Here is a 15,733-nt window from a genome sequence, read left to right as displayed (position 1 = left end):
TTGGTGAAAAAATTTTAACCTCCCCCCGACCGGCAGATCGTCCGGTACGGACACTTTGAGGGCGGCTATGTTCCCGTGGATCCAGTCAAAAGCCCGTCCCTGGCTTTTGCTGTGGAGGCGCAGGGGGCTGCTTAGGCGCACGCTGTTGACGGGAACGAGCGCGCTGGGGCTGTCCCTGTGCCTGACGAGGCCTTCGGGCCGGCTGGTTGTACCTACGCTTTGCAAAAGAATAGGGTGCAGCCTGCCGGGCCCGGGAAAAACGTCCACCTGCTGAGGTGGATGCTGAAGGCGCCCGGTGGGAGAGCTTGTCGAGAGCGGTTTCCCGCTGATGCAGTTGGTCCACCATCTGCTCGACCTTCTCACCAAAAATGTTATCCCCCCGGCAAGGGACGTCAGCCAGTCTCTGCTGGGTGCGGTTGTCCAGGTCAGAGGCACGCAGCCATGAGAGCCTGCGCATCACTATACCTTGGGCCGCAGCACGAGATGCCACGTCACAGGTGTCAAAAATACCCCTGGACAGGAACTTTCTGCACGCCTTCAGCTGCCTGACCACCTCCTGATAAGGCCTGGACTGCTCCGGCGGGAGCTTCTCGACCAGGTCCGCCAGTTGTTGCACATAGGTCCGCATGTGAATGCTCATATAGAGCAGGTATGACTGGATGCGGGTCACGAGCATGGAGGATTGGTAGGCCTTCCTCCCAAACGAGTCCAGAGTGCGAGACTCCCGCCCCGGGGGCGCCGAGGCGGTATCCCTCGAACTCCGTGCCCTCTTGAGAGCAGAATCCACGACCGCCGAGTCATGGGGCAATTGGGGCCGCATGAGCTCTGGGTCAGAGTGGATCCTGTACTGGGACTCTGCTTTCTTGGGAATGGTGGGGTTAGTTAATGGTCGCACCCCAGTTCCGGAGCAGCGTCTCCTTCAGGACATTGTGCAGCGGCACCGTGGAGGACTCTCTAGGTGGTGATGGATAGTCGAGGACCTCGAGCATCTCGGCCCCTCGGCTCTTCCACAGAGACCACGGGGAAGGGAATGCTGATAGACATATCCCGCACAAAGGAGGCAAAGGAGAGACTCTCAGGAGGTGAGAGCTTCCTCTCCGGTGAAGGCGTGGGGTCCGAGGGAAGGCCCGTAGACTCCTCTGAGGAGAAATATCTAGGGTCCTCCTCTTCCCCCCACGAGTCCTCATCCTCGGTATCGGACATTAGCTCATGTAGCTGAGTCCTGTACCGGGCCCGGCTCGACGTCGAGGCACCGAGGTCTCGGTGTCGTCGAGCGGTGGGCTCCCGCGCCGGCGGGGACGGAGCTCCCTCCATCGACGTCGACTCCACCTGCGTGGCAGTCGAGACCGGCACCGCAAGCGGCGGCGGTGTCGACAGCCCCGGCGCCGGGCTAGAGCTCGCCGGCGCCACAGTCATCGCCTGGCGCATCAGCCCTTCCAGGATCCCCGGAAGGATGGCTCTGAGGCACTCGTCCAGGCCCGCTGCCGGGAAAGGCGGTGGGGCCGGTAAGGGTGTCGGTGCCGGAAGCTGCTGGGAGCCAGGAGACGGCACCGAGGTGCCGGAACCCCGACGTGTCAGTACCTCCACAACCGACGGAGACCTCTCCTCTCAACGATGACGCTTCGGCGTCGACTCCTCTTCGGGATGCACCGAGGGCGTCCGGTGACGACGCTTCTTATCCTTTTTTCGATGCACGTCACCGGCGCCGGAGGGCATGGAGGAGGAGGAGGTCGATCCCCCTCGGTCTCGAGGCACCGGGTCAGACAGGGGTCGGTCCCGTGGCTCACGAGCTGAGGGAGTGACCGGGGCCGACTGCCCACGCGGCCTCTCCACCCCACTCTCACCGGCGGGCCAACGGGACCTGTTCTCCTGGGGTCGCTGCCATCGGTGCCGATGTCTCGGGCATCGATACCGGTACCGAAGAACCGGCCTTCGATACCGATGCCGTCGAGGTCGACGTCGAGGGGCCGGCGCAAGTTCCAAAAAGACGGTCCCGCAGAACTTGCCTCGCAACCTGAGTCCGTTTCCGGAGACCGAGACACAGAGCACACGACTTGAGATTGTGCTCCGGCCCGAGGCACTGGAGGCACCAAGCGTGGGTGTCGGTCTGCGAGATCGGCCGCCGCAGCGACCACACTTTTTAAATCCACTCGGGACCTTCGAGGACATCGACGGAAAAATCGCGTCGGCGAAGTCAAAGTCGTCAATGGTGGCTAAAATCACACCACGAAAAAATAAACGACCGAGCGACCACTAGGCCGCAATGTGGCGTCCCCGCTGGAAGCGAGGGAAAAAGGGAGCGCGTGCTCTGCACGCGCAAAGATTTTCTTTTTTTTTTTTTAAACAAGAAAAAAGGAAAACCGAACGGTAATCCGAAGCGAAGCGACGATCCGCGTAAACGCGGTCGAAAATCCGGCGGCTGAAACAGAGAGAGTGGCAGAAGCACAACTCTCTACAGTCGCGGAAAAAAAGGAACTGGCGGGAGCGGTCGCGCACGGGCGGGAGGACGGCCGCGCATGCGCGGTGGGCGTGCCCTGCGTGCCGACCGTCCCGCGAAGCTTCTTTCCGGTTGGTGGGGGCTGCCGCGGACGTCACCCAGTCGTGAGAACAAGCAGCCTGCTTGTCCTCGGAGAATGTACTGCTCCAAAGAATATTACAGGACTGAAAAGAAAAAAAATCTGAGGGTAATGGAGGCGACATGGCTTTGCAACACAAACATAATGTCAAAATTTGCTCCCCAATACATATGCGCATGAAATTCTAGTTATTGCAATTTTGTGTGTGCAGACCCATGGGCACATGCAATTCTAACAGTTCATCACTTTGCTCCAACATATCTCCCATTTGGTTCTGTGTTTTCTTTTTTAACCCATGCTCTACAGTATATGAAAATCTGAAAGAAAGTTGTGTTTAATATGCTTGCAGTAAAGAGAAGAAACGGGAATGAAATTTTCACTAACAGGGCCACAGACACACAGCTAGCCTCTAACATCTCCTCAGGCCTTGCCTTAAAGCTTTAACATCGTGCTCTGCATTTTGGTCCCTGCATTTGCATTGCTTAGCCAATAGCTTCATTACCGTGTGCTATGTGCATGTGTCCATGTGAGGCTTTGGGCATGATCATCTCAAATACAAAACCCATTGTTACATAGGACACCTACAAAACAGTACAATAAAACTGAACTAAATGATGCGCAAAGCCTAGAACACTTCACTGCATCAGCTCCTCAAAGGACAAAGCAGTAAGCTATAAACTGTTTTTTTATACTTCCTCTCCTCATGCTAATTTTACATCCAATGCAGGAAGAAAGATCTGCATGAGAAACTCAGTATTAAACCACTGCATTAAAGGGTAGCAAAATGTGCATGCTTAACACATACAAATAACTGCATAAAATATTGCTCCTGATGTAAATAACTGCGTTGAAATCTAGCACAGGTTTTTACTCTTGTTGTGGTGCTGAATCATAACTACAGCTTCTGACTGGCATAAAGATGCATCATGAAAGCAATGGGATTATCTGAGGCAAGTACAGCATTTCACTTCAGATGATCCAAGAGCCCTGATGGCTCAAGTGCCCCCTGCCCCAAGGATTCAAGTCTGTTTTTTTTTCTTCTTCTATACTGTTGGGGTAATGAGTCAATCCCTATTCAAAACAGCTGCATCTTACCATTACAGAGTGCACTCCCCCCCCCAGTGGTTTAGCACCCGCCGACCCCCCCCCCCCCCCCCCCCATACCTTGAAATGATGGAGAAGTGAGTGCTTATCTGCCCTGTGCATCCTGGGATGCGCTAGGTGGGATGCACTGGGCAGGACACCACCATTTTGGAGGTCGAGTTGGAAGGTGGGAGTGCTACTCCCTCCTCCGTCTTCAAGTAACAGGGGGGGTGTTCGGGGGGTCCTAGAGCACCAGGGTGGAGGGCAGGAGGTCCCCTGAACCTCCAGCCTTCTCAGTCTGGGGGGGGGGGGGGGGGGGGGAGGGGAGATCTGGAGGTCCAACCCCTTGCACTGGGTCCAGGATTTCTTTTTTTCTTTTTTTTGACAGCCTGGACCTGTCAAACAAATTCTGCAGGATTGTGCTTTGGACGCATACCCAGGCACAATCCTCTCACAGAAGTACCTCCTTGATCCAAGCTAATAGCATGCATAAATTTGCAAGCTATTAGCTTTGATCATAGGGGTGTTATTTCCCCATGAAGTTCCTGTGCTAATTTTATAGCACTGTTTGGAACAACACTAGGAAATTGATCATTGGTGCCTTAGACTAACAATGTTCCATAGGTTACTATGAAACTTTGTAAGTGCTTTGAAAATATGCATCTTTTGTCATGAAACCATTATTTTTACATAATTTTGTGTTAGGCAATATGGTCAATGTTTGGCAACAGGAATTAAGCACAGTAGTGGATAAAATAACCTCCGTAAGACCTTCTGTGGTTGCCTTTACAAAATCCAAACCTTGATACACTGCCAATTGCATAGCCTGAAAACACAAATTTGTCACTTGGAATATATTTAAGCAGAAACCATGAAATAATGCAGATAAAGATCTGTGTTGAATTAAGAAAAGCTATGATTATTGAAGTTAAAACATCATCGTGAGACTTCCTGCCCAAAGATCACTTTTCAGTTGTGAAAAATGTCCTTAAAACCAGACTCTGCAGTATCTAACCTGTCTCATATTCTATTCAGAGGTGCAAAGATTTTTCTCTCTTTTGGATTTATAGAAGGGTGATCCTTTCCAGTTTTATTTTTAAAACATCTTTGAAGCTCTGAATCTTTTTGATTAGTTCTGTCATCTAAAACTTCAAATCAGGCCTAGACAAATTTTCACTGAATCTAAGAACCAGCCCCCAAACCTAGGAGCCCGTGGCTGAGACCTCGCTCATTTCCCACCCACCCTACACCCAATGCTGTTCACAATGAAGTTCAAGTTGAGTGCAGAGGGAAGGGGAATCCCCTCCAAGATCAGCAGCAGCTTCTTCAAAAACAGATTTACTAAGACTCTCTTCCCATTTTGTATCTGAAGGTTCAGAGGGCATGGAAGTGTTAGCCAGCTAACACATAGCACTTGCTGCATGCTAACTGTATTTAATAAAAAGTTAATGTGGGAGAGTTAGCACTTCCTAAACAACTCCATCAGTGCTCAGGATATAGCTGGATAAATAAATATCTTAGCCTATCTGGAGATGTCCTTGCCTCCCAACCTCAGGAGAGGCAGATGTAGCTTTTCCTGTAAAGCTTTTTATGTAGGTATATTTGTTCTGACGCTCCAACTGCCTCTTTCAGTGTGTTCCAAGCCTCATTTAAGTGCACCAATTGCATCTCAGACCATTCTAAACCTCACTCCCGCTGGAAACCTGTAACAATTTCTTCAATCTGCAAACTTGGGAAGTTATACCCATGAGATTCTCACAATTCTCATTCCCATACAGCTCTCTACTCTCTCTTCCCTAGCTTTCAGCCAGTCTCTCTGAGCCTGCCACCTAATCTCCTCACCTTGCTAGCAGTAGAAATAACTTGCTTCTAACTTCCCTCCTGCAATTTGGCTCACTAAAAGCTTGAACTGCATGACACAGGAAGTTAGGCTGGTCTCGCAGGTTAAAGTCTCACAAGACTTGAAACCGCAAGACTTCCCAAACTTCCTGTATCATATGGTTCAAACTTTCTGAGCAAATCGCAGCTATGAATTAGGCTGTGTGATTTCTGTGACAGCACAAAAAAAGAATAATTTAAAAAAAAACATTTAGGGGCAAGAAATCCCAGGCACCAGGGAGCACTTTCTAGAGACCATGGTGACTGCCATCAGGAATTTGTAGAGCCTTGCCTTAAACATCTTGTAAATTAGACCTTTCTCCATCTTGGCTTCTGATGACTTCTGTTTTCTTATTCTGGAGTCACTGGCTACTAATTAGAAAGTAAAGGAAAAGGTTTTCCATAAGTACATAATAGCCATACTGTGTCAGACCAATGGTCCATCTAACCCAGCATCCTGCCTCCAACACTGGACAATCCAGGTCACAAGGTAAGGGGAAGGTGGAAGGGAAATGGGACTTGATATACTGCCTTTCTGTGGTTTTTACAACTACATTCAAAGCAGAAACCCAATTAGTAGCAAATTTCCAGGCAAGTATTGGCTTCCTCAATATCTCTCTCAATAACAGACTATGGACTTTTCCTCCAGGAACTTGCCCAAACCTTTTTAAAACCCAGATACGCTAACTGCTGTTACCATATCCTCCGGCAACAAGTTCCAGAGCTTAACTATTCTTTGATGAAAAAATATTTCCTTTTATTTCTTTTAAAAGTATTTCCCTGTTATTTCATTGAGTGTCTCCTGGTCTTTGTACTTTTTGAAAGAGTTAAAAATCGATTCACTTTTACCCATTCTAGACCACTCAGGATTTTGTAGACCTCAATCATATCCCCCCTTAGCCATCTGTTTTCCAAGCTGAAGAGCACTAACCTTTTTAGCCTTTCCTCATATGGGAGGAGTTCTATCCCTTTTATCATTTTGGTCACTCTTCTTTGAACCTTTTCTAATTCTGCTGTATCTTTTGTGAGATATGGAGACCAGAACTGAACACAGTACTCAAGGTGAGGTCGCACCATGGAGCGATACAGAGGCATTATAATATTCTTGGTATTACTTTGCATCCCTTTCCTAATAACTCCTAGCATCCAGTTTGCTTTTTAGGCTACCGCCGCACACTGGACACAAGATTTCAGCATATTGTTTACAATGACACCTAGATCTTTATCTTGAGTGTTGACTCTCAAGGTGGACTCTAGCATCAGGTAATTATGATTTGGATTATTCTTCCTAAGGTGCATCACTTTGCATATGTCCACATTAAATTTCAACTGACGTTTAGATGTCCAATCTTCCAGTGTTTTAAGGTCTTCCTGCAATTTTTCACAATCCGCATGCATTTTGACAACTCTGAATACTGTGTGTCATCTGCAAATTTAATCACCTCACTTGTTGTTCCGATTTCCAGATCATTTATAAATATGCTAAATAGCACCGGTCCCAGTACAGAGCCATGCGGCATGCCACTATTCACCCTACTCTATTGAGAAAACTGGCTATTTAACACTACCCTTTATTTTCCATCCAATAACTGATCCACAGAAGGACACTGCCTCCTATCCCATGACATTTAATTTTCTTAGGAGGCTTTCATGAGGAACTTTGTGAAAAGATTTCTGAAAATCTAGATACAATACACAATACATCAAATGGTTTCTCTAGTCATTGATTAAAAATAGTTTAAAAAAAAAAAAAAAGATTTTTTGATCCAATAATTCTATCAAATATTTGACCAGTCTCATTTTTAGGCAAACTAATTCTCTTCTCTGCTCAGCAGACCTCTCAATCAGACACTAAAACGGAAAAAGGTTTTGCTTGAACTGACTAGTTAACCTACTGAGGACAGCTATGGGGATGGGTAGACAAAGCCCTCAGGTAAGAATCATAAAACAAAGGCAACATATGAGAGATAAAGTCTCAAAACTAAGAGTCATGGAAGAAGATAATCTGGATTTGGTAAAAGTCATGCAGACGGATTACATGGAGAGCCATGAATGGGATATATAATACCAACCTATAATCTATTCAGGAAGGACAGGGTAGGAAGAAAGGTAAGAGAAGAGGTGGCTTTTTATAAAAAATATTAAAAGCAAACTACAAGTCTCACCATAATATCTACATAACATCTTGAAAAATGAAATTAAACATATTTCTAGTGGTGTGATAGTCGCAGTCAGTCGCAGCAGTGATAGTCGCAGCCAGGGCCTTGAAGGCCTAGAACAAACCACTGGAACCGGCGCCCTAGGACTCTCCGAACCGTACCGGAGAGCCGGAGGGTTGACCGGGATTCCCTACCAGCCCTCCCCACGAGCAGGATGCCGAACGCCTAACTACCCCTAAGATTTTCCAAGGAGACAATAGCTTACCAAAGCAAAGTGTCTGAAGTCAGCCGAGACACCCCGCTGACCTCTCCAGACTGGCTACCAAGCGCCTCCAAGAGCCGACCACGGCCCCTCCCAACCTGTTGGTGCGACGCCGGGCACCTCACTCCGGAGCCCATCTGCTCAACTCGGAGCGCCAGGTAAGATGAGGAGCTGGGCGCGTACTGCATGCCGGAATGCCGGGCAGGAGGCAATCGTCGGAGCGATGCGTGGGATGCTTCCGGCCGGTGCTCGCTGCCCTGGACCTCACGTCTGGGAGCGTCGATCTGCCAGGCAGAAGCCGTGGGAGACACCAAGCGCACATTGCTCGCCAGACATTGTCTGTCTAATAAGGACAGTGCTAAGGGTGCTACACATGGACAAGTAATATGGAGCAACGGCGTGGATGTAGCAGCTCATAGATTCACTTGCCGTGCTCTAAGTGAACTTCAATGATGGCTGCACGGGGCAGAGGAAACAGAGACTAATCGGGTGGCTTCCTTGTTTACAGAGATCTAGGTGGGCTCACTTCCACTCCAGTCTATTAAACCTCCCCAAGATTCGTAAGTGTATAGGTTTACTTGCTGTGATCTAAGTGAACGCAAATGACGGCTGCGCAGGGCACAGGAAACAGAGATCAACCAATTGACTTCCTTGCTGTGCTCTGAGTAAATGCCAATGATGGATGCGTGGGACATAGGAAACAGAGATTAACCAAACGGCTTTTCCTTGCTTACAATGGACTAGATAGGTTCACTTCCACTCCAGTCTATTAAACCTCCTTCAAGATTCGCCAGGAAAGTGAATAGTGAACTGCAGCGCTGTACTATAACTAGCGATCGCTGCATACTGTAAGCAACGCTGGCTGTCAAAACAAAGAAATGCAAGCTCTGTCACTAAACTTTTACTATTCCGAGAACGCCAGATCCCGCTAAGTCACGCCCCTATGACATAACGATACCATCGCACGACGGAGGCAACGCAACTTTAAGGAAGACAAGATTGCTATGCAAATACGAGGGTCCTGGAGAATGATCCTCAACGTTGAATACAACAACAACAGTCTTCTTTTAATAACTACTGAATTGACACCATTATGAACACCACCAAACTGCTATTAGCAATCTACTCCTTATCCTTGATCCACCTAACAATGACCACCCCACTCGAAAAAAAAATCGACAATATACCCACACTATTCAATAACCAAACACTGACCAGACACACTACTTCACACCAAACCGACACTAACCAACACAAAGAAAGAGCGTACAACCTCAACAAAATGAACAGAAAGGTAAAACAAAATCCACACAAACCAAGAAACGCCAACAAAAGTCCACATTACACCGAACGCAGAAGACCCATACCAAAAACTTCAAATAGGCTACGTGAACGCCAGATCTGTAGTAAACAAAACAACAACAACAACAGACTGGATCACGTCAGCGAAACTTGATTTACTCTTCATCACTGAAACCTGGATTCATGATCAGAAGGACCCCATCTTAAACTTATGTCCTCTAGGATATAAAATCACCCACTGGACCAGAAAAGAAAAAAAAAAAAGGAGGGGGCATAGCGCTTATATACCGATCTCATCTCACGATTGAAACCACTGCGGAATCTATAACGACCCACCTCGAAATAGCCTCAATCAGAATCCACCATAAAACCCTGGTCGACCACCTAAATTGCGTCCTACTCTACAGACCACCTTGTAACTGGAAACAAAAGCCAGGCGGACTTTATGGACTTCATTTCAAATACATGCGTATCCAACTCCAATACACTAGTATTAGGAGACATTAACCTTCACCTTGAAGACCCAAACTAAAACGCACAAGAATGCAAGGACTTCCTTCATCTATGTGATCTTACATGGCCACACATGCAAACAACCTCATCTCATACAAACTGTCCACTGATCAGAACCTAACCATAACACAAACTAGATGGACAGAAACACCATGGCCCGACCATTATAAACTAAACCTCTCTCTAAAATGGCAAAAAAGGGGTTCTCTCCACACACGAGAACCCACAACTCATACCACGAGAGACCAAATAGAGCCGGTTACTTTCTGGCAGCAAATATACAACAACGATTGGACAACACAAACGGAATCCATACGTTACATCTCAGAATAGGATAAAAGATGCAGACATACTAGACAAAATAGCACCATTACAAACAAGAACTTCACGTAGACATAATACCGTGGTTCAATGAAGAATTGAAAAAAACTAAACACAATCTAGAAAACTAACGCGCATGGAAAAAAAAATAAAAGATGAACATACTCTCAACACATGGAAACAACTACAAAGGAAATAGAAATACGCAATAAGACAGACCAAAAGGTCATACTACAAAACTAAAATTGGGCCGGACTACAAAAACACGCAAAAACTATACCACCTCGTTAACAAAACTACTAGATACAATACCGGTCACCACAACCAACACTGACATCCCTTCTGCAGATAACCTTGCTAAATATTTCAATGAAAAAATCTTAAACCTACGCAAAACTCTACCTCAGAACAAAATGGACATAGAAAACTTCATTAATGGTCTAGACCCCACCCCTGGTGAATACCCTGCTGACCGTATATGGTCAAATTTCGCTCTCCTCAGCACCGACACAGTTACTCAGGTGATTAAAAAATACTCCAACAGCCACTGTCAACTGGACACCTGTCCCAGCTACCTAATACAATCTGCTCCCCACCGCTTCACAACAGATCCCATATCCCACTTAAACTTCATGCTTCAACAGGGTATCTACCCTAAAGAAAAAGGCAACATCCTGCTCACCCCAACACCAAAAGACACCAAGAAAAAAAACAAACAACAACATTACTAACTACCGCCCAGTAGCATCTATCCCATTAGTAGTCAAACTAATGGAAGGACTGGTGACCAAACAACTCAATGACTACATAAACAAATTCACTATACTACATGAGTCACAATCAGGATTTCGACCTCTACACAGCACCGAAACAGTACTACTCACTCTCCTAACCAAATTCAAGCAGGAAATAGCATTAGGCAAGAGTATTCTCCTCCTTCAATTCGACATGTCAAGTGCGTTCGACATGGTTAACCATAACATACTGCTAAGACTCCTAGAATACTTCGGAATCAGTGGTGGCACTCTCAATTGGATCAAGAGTTTCCTAACCACAAGAACATATCAAGTGAAATCAAAAAGAAACATATTGTCACCGTGGAAACCAGGCTGCGGAGTACCGCAAGGATCACCATTATCACTGATCCTTTTCAACCTCATGATAACTCCACTAGCCAAGACCTTACCTACTCAAGGCCTTAACCCATTTATCTACGCTGATGACATACATTATACATCCCCTACAAACATGATCTGGCAGAAATCTCCAATGAAATCAAACTCAGCCTAAACATCATGAACTCATGGGCAAATGCATTCCAACTAAAACTCAATACAGAAAAAACACAACACACTGTCTCATCATCTCATCCCAATACAATACATACAAACCCACAAATGTTAACACCCCAGGACACACCCTCCCTATCTCAGACAGCCTGAAAATTCTCGGAGTATCAATCATAGCCTGATCACTAGAGACCCAAGCGAAATCCGCCATAAAGAAAATGTTTTTCTCAATGTGGAAACTCAAACGCCTGAAACCATTCTTCCAAAGGGAAATATTTCATAACCTGATACAGTCAATGGTACTAAGCCACACAGACTACTGCAATGGAATCTATGCGGGATGCAAGGATCAAATCATAAAGAAACTTCAGACCGCTCAAAACACAGCAGCCAGGCTTATATTTGGAAAAACACGTTTTGACAGCGCCAAACCACTCCAAGAAAAACTGCAATGGCTACCAATCAAAGAACGGATCACTTTCAAAATCTGAACAACTGTTCATAAAATTATTTACAGCGAGGCACCAGGATACATGACAGACCTCATCGACCTACCAACCAGAAATACCACAAAATCTACATGATCATACTTAAACCTCCACTACCCAAGCAGTAAAGGACTCAAATACAAATACACCTATGCATCCAGCTTTTCCTACTTAAGCGCACAACTATGGAACGCATTGCCAAAAGCAGTAAAAACTATGCTCAACCACCTAAATTTCCAGAAAGCACTAAAGACAGACCTGTTCAGAACAGCATACCCCACCGACCCAACATAAAATACCTGAACACTTGTGATACAATACAACCAAAGACCGTAATGGACATTACCTGACTCTTCCTTTCCTCTCCCTCTTTAAGTTCCCCCCAATTACCTATCATATACCACAATATCACTTTGCATTAATTCATACCATGTATTTGTTCAGACTGGAAATGGCTAACGCCGTTAACGGTAAAATGTAAGCCACACTGAGCCTGCAAAAAGGTGGGAAAATGTGGGATACAAATGTAACAAATAAATAAATATATGTCTCCTACATAGGCAGAAGAAATGGATAAAGATTTAGCTGAAAAAACATTCAAAGCTACTATGAAAGAGAACATGTTATTACTTGATAATTTCAATCTGCCAGATGATGACCGGTAACATCCCAGCTACAGTATCAAGAAGTAGGGAGATCCTGGATTTTCTGAGGGAAAAACTGTTCCCTAGCAAGTGATAACCCACATGGGAGGGGAGGATACTGGACCTGTTGCACAAAAAAGGGGAGAGTATTTGATTCCACACGAGGGATCCAATGATTATGGTTCAATATAAGGGAATACCGAAAGGCAATGGTTCTAGACATCGTTAGAGCTAACTCTGAGGCAGATGTAGAAAGTAACAACAAACTTTCCTTTAAATAACTTTCAAACATTTTTTGGGTTAAATATTCATTTCTGCTCTCTGCTGTGACTCAAAAAGTATCTATAGGGCCAGTTTCAGAGAGTTTTGTTTACTGTCCACTTTTCCGTTTACCATTACAGGCAATAAAACCAGCAGGTAAAGATAATGTTTCACAGCATCCTTCATGCGTCAGCCATCTTGGAATCTCCTTACTGCCTCGAGGGGGGAAGTGTTTGGTTTTTGTTTTCTTCTTAAGCTGAGAAGACAGTGCTCCATGATCAGATTTGGGCCTTTCTAGTACAGAAAGCTCCACGAGGTTGGGATTTAATGTAGATACTAGGATCCATGAAGGCAATCATTGAGATAGCACTGTGGGCTTGGAGGGCTATGCAGCTACTACAGAATCACTTCTGGACTATTCAATTAATAGATTTAAAAAAAATGTGAGGAGTCTTGAACATAAGAAGAAGGACTCTCAACTAAGGGACACAAATCTATTGAAGCAAGTATCATTATCAGTTGATGGAGTTCTATCGGTGACATTAGATGTAACATATTTTTATATAGTAATTCCACAGTCTAAAGCTGTAATTGTGTTGGAACATTTTTTGGAACAAAGGACAGGACCAAAGAGAGTTCTGACAGCTTCCTTGTTGCAACTAATAGACACTGCGTGAGTAACAATTTTTTCCTCTTTGATGGTCATTTTTTTTCAACAGATTTCAGGAGCTGCTATGGGAGCAACCATGGCACCCTCTGTGGCAAATCTTTTTTATGACATGGTTTGAAGAAAATTTTGTGCAGAAATTGAATTTTTTTTGCTCATGTGAAGATCTGGGTCAGATTTGTAGATGATATTTTTCTGGTCTGGATGGGCACAAAAGTCAAACTAGATGATTTTTTTTTACCTATCTTAATGGATGCCATTCTACCATACAATTTGTAATTACCTCTCATGATGAAGACATTTTGTTTCTTGATGTAAATTGGTTCAGAAGACGGAAGGAGGTTTTTCTACTATAGTATTTAGGAAAACTACTGACCGTAACACATTCCTTCGCTTAGCTGTCATGAAGCATTAAATAGCTTACCGCTGTCACAGTTTTTGTGCTATAGGTGTTTATACTCATCAAGAGATGCTTTTAAATAAAAGTCAAAAATATTAATGATGCTATTAACTTATAGAGGCTACACAAAACGGCTGGAGAAAGCATATAAGTGAGCACTTTACAAAGATCGGGATTTGCTTTGTATACAAAGTAAGAAGAGACATAAGATGATGCCATCACTTGTGTGTTACAGTATGGAGGTAGTAGAAGACAATTAACTAAAACTTTGAAGAAACATTAGTGAGTACTCAAAACTATCCCAGTGTTTGCTGATAAAAGAATCCAATTGGCATTTAAGACGGGTAGGAATTTAAAAGAAATTCTGTCCCCTACTTCTCCACAAGTTAATTTTATCCGCACGAGACAGTCTGCAGGGTGGTCACAGTACATGCAACAGTTGATCTATATGCAAGGTCACTCTTACTACAATGAAGTTTGTAAAAGTTTGCAAAGGCCTCAAATATAAATCAACTTATGCATCCAGCTTTTCCTACATAAGCACACAACTGTGGAACGCATTACCGAAAGCCTTGAAAACAACATACAACCACCTAAACTTCCGGAAATTACTACCCTAACTCCGCCCTTAAGCACACCTACTGTAAAACTACATGGTGGCTTGCATCGCTTATTACTTTTGAGCCCATTTATGCATGTAAATCAACCCTTTGCATATGAAAATGTTTCTAAAATTACCTCCATAGAGATGCATAAAATGCTGTATCACAACAAGGCCTCTTATAAAATTAGGCAACACCTAAAAGTATGGATGGTGCAAGCTGGTGTGTACTTGAGTAGGCATGCTCATAGAATAGTTTGGTAGAGTCATTTATGCATGTATTTTATAAAATGTGCACTAGCATTTACTCCCACAATCTAGTTGCTATTTCTGCAGAATTTGTGCTAGTATTTTATAAAACATAAGCACGTATATGGTCTTTGTGAAATAGGCACCTTCCTGTTCTATTTTCTTAGGCTTCCTGGTATAAAATTACCCTCTAAGTATTACTACTGTAAGCCCCTTTCATTCTTAGGGGCTATAATGCTGACTATAGAGCATCCCTATCCCTAATAGAACTACGGTACAAAGACATGAGCGGGGAGTGGGACTCACATCCAAGTTCTTTTCTTTGAAGTATTCAACCGGAACACAGCCAGGTTTTTTTTTGTTGTTTTTTTTTTTTAACATATGTTAACTTTTTCTAAGTCCTTACCGTGGCCTACATATGGCTTGGCACTGTCATTAAGGAGGCTTGGGGAACTGTTGCTGTTTGTCATTCTCTGCAGAAAAAAAAAAATACATTAACAGGTAAATGTATAGTAGCAGAGTTAACAGCTAATCAGTAGCATACCAAGGGCAGGGAGGCGGTGGGGGCGATCCATCCCAGGTGCAAGTAGCAAAGGGGTACATGGAGCAGTCACACAGCTATCGGCTCCACCGGTCCCCAGCCCCCTCTGATGTTACCTTAGTGTTCCGGGGCAGGAGACCAGCAGAGCAGACAGCTGCGTGACTGCTCTGTGCCCTGCTGCACCCTCTTGCTAGGAGGACACACCTTCGGGGGATGTAGATGTGATGCATATCGGGGGAGGGTGTGACAAGTCTGGGGGGGGGGGGGGGCGCAGTGGTGACTCACCCTGGGTGGCAAGGAAGCTGGGTACGGCACTGCAGCTAATTGGTCAAAGCATGTGTCGGCACACACAATCTACCCCAAAGGAGAGGGGGGAAAAAAATAACAGAAAATAAATTCATAAAAATGGGAACCATGACACCTTGTCCAATTGATGAGTTTTGTACCCATGCCTAAAGTTATACGTGCTGAAGCAATTTAATTGGACCACTATCTAGTC

The 15,733-nt window shown here is 45.0% G+C and overlaps 1 protein-coding gene across 4 annotated transcripts in view; it reads right to left on the bottom strand.

Annotated features, from left to right (window-relative positions):
* PAN3 (poly(A) specific ribonuclease subunit PAN3) overlaps positions 1-15,733 on the bottom strand; it is a 219,670-nt gene that overhangs the window by 159,847 nt on the left and 44,090 nt on the right. For 3 of the 4 annotated variants that reach the window (XM_030200338.1, XM_030200339.1, XM_030200340.1), the window contains exons 3-4: positions 15,520-15,588; positions 15,100-15,166 (exon numbers count right to left, since the gene is read on the bottom strand). In XM_030200338.1, the coding sequence (XP_030056198.1) occupies positions 15,100-15,166; positions 15,520-15,588 (136 nt within the window). The remainder of the gene's footprint in view (positions 1-15,099; positions 15,167-15,519; positions 15,589-15,733) is intronic. The other variant, XM_030200342.1, reaches the window with a different exon arrangement.

Source organism: Microcaecilia unicolor, chromosome 4 (genome assembly GCF_901765095.1).
Source record: "Microcaecilia unicolor chromosome 4, aMicUni1.1, whole genome shotgun sequence".
NCBI classification, from domain to species: Eukaryota; Metazoa; Chordata; class Amphibia; order Gymnophiona; family Siphonopidae; genus Microcaecilia; species Microcaecilia unicolor.
This window is presented reverse-complemented; position numbering and strand designations above follow the sequence as displayed.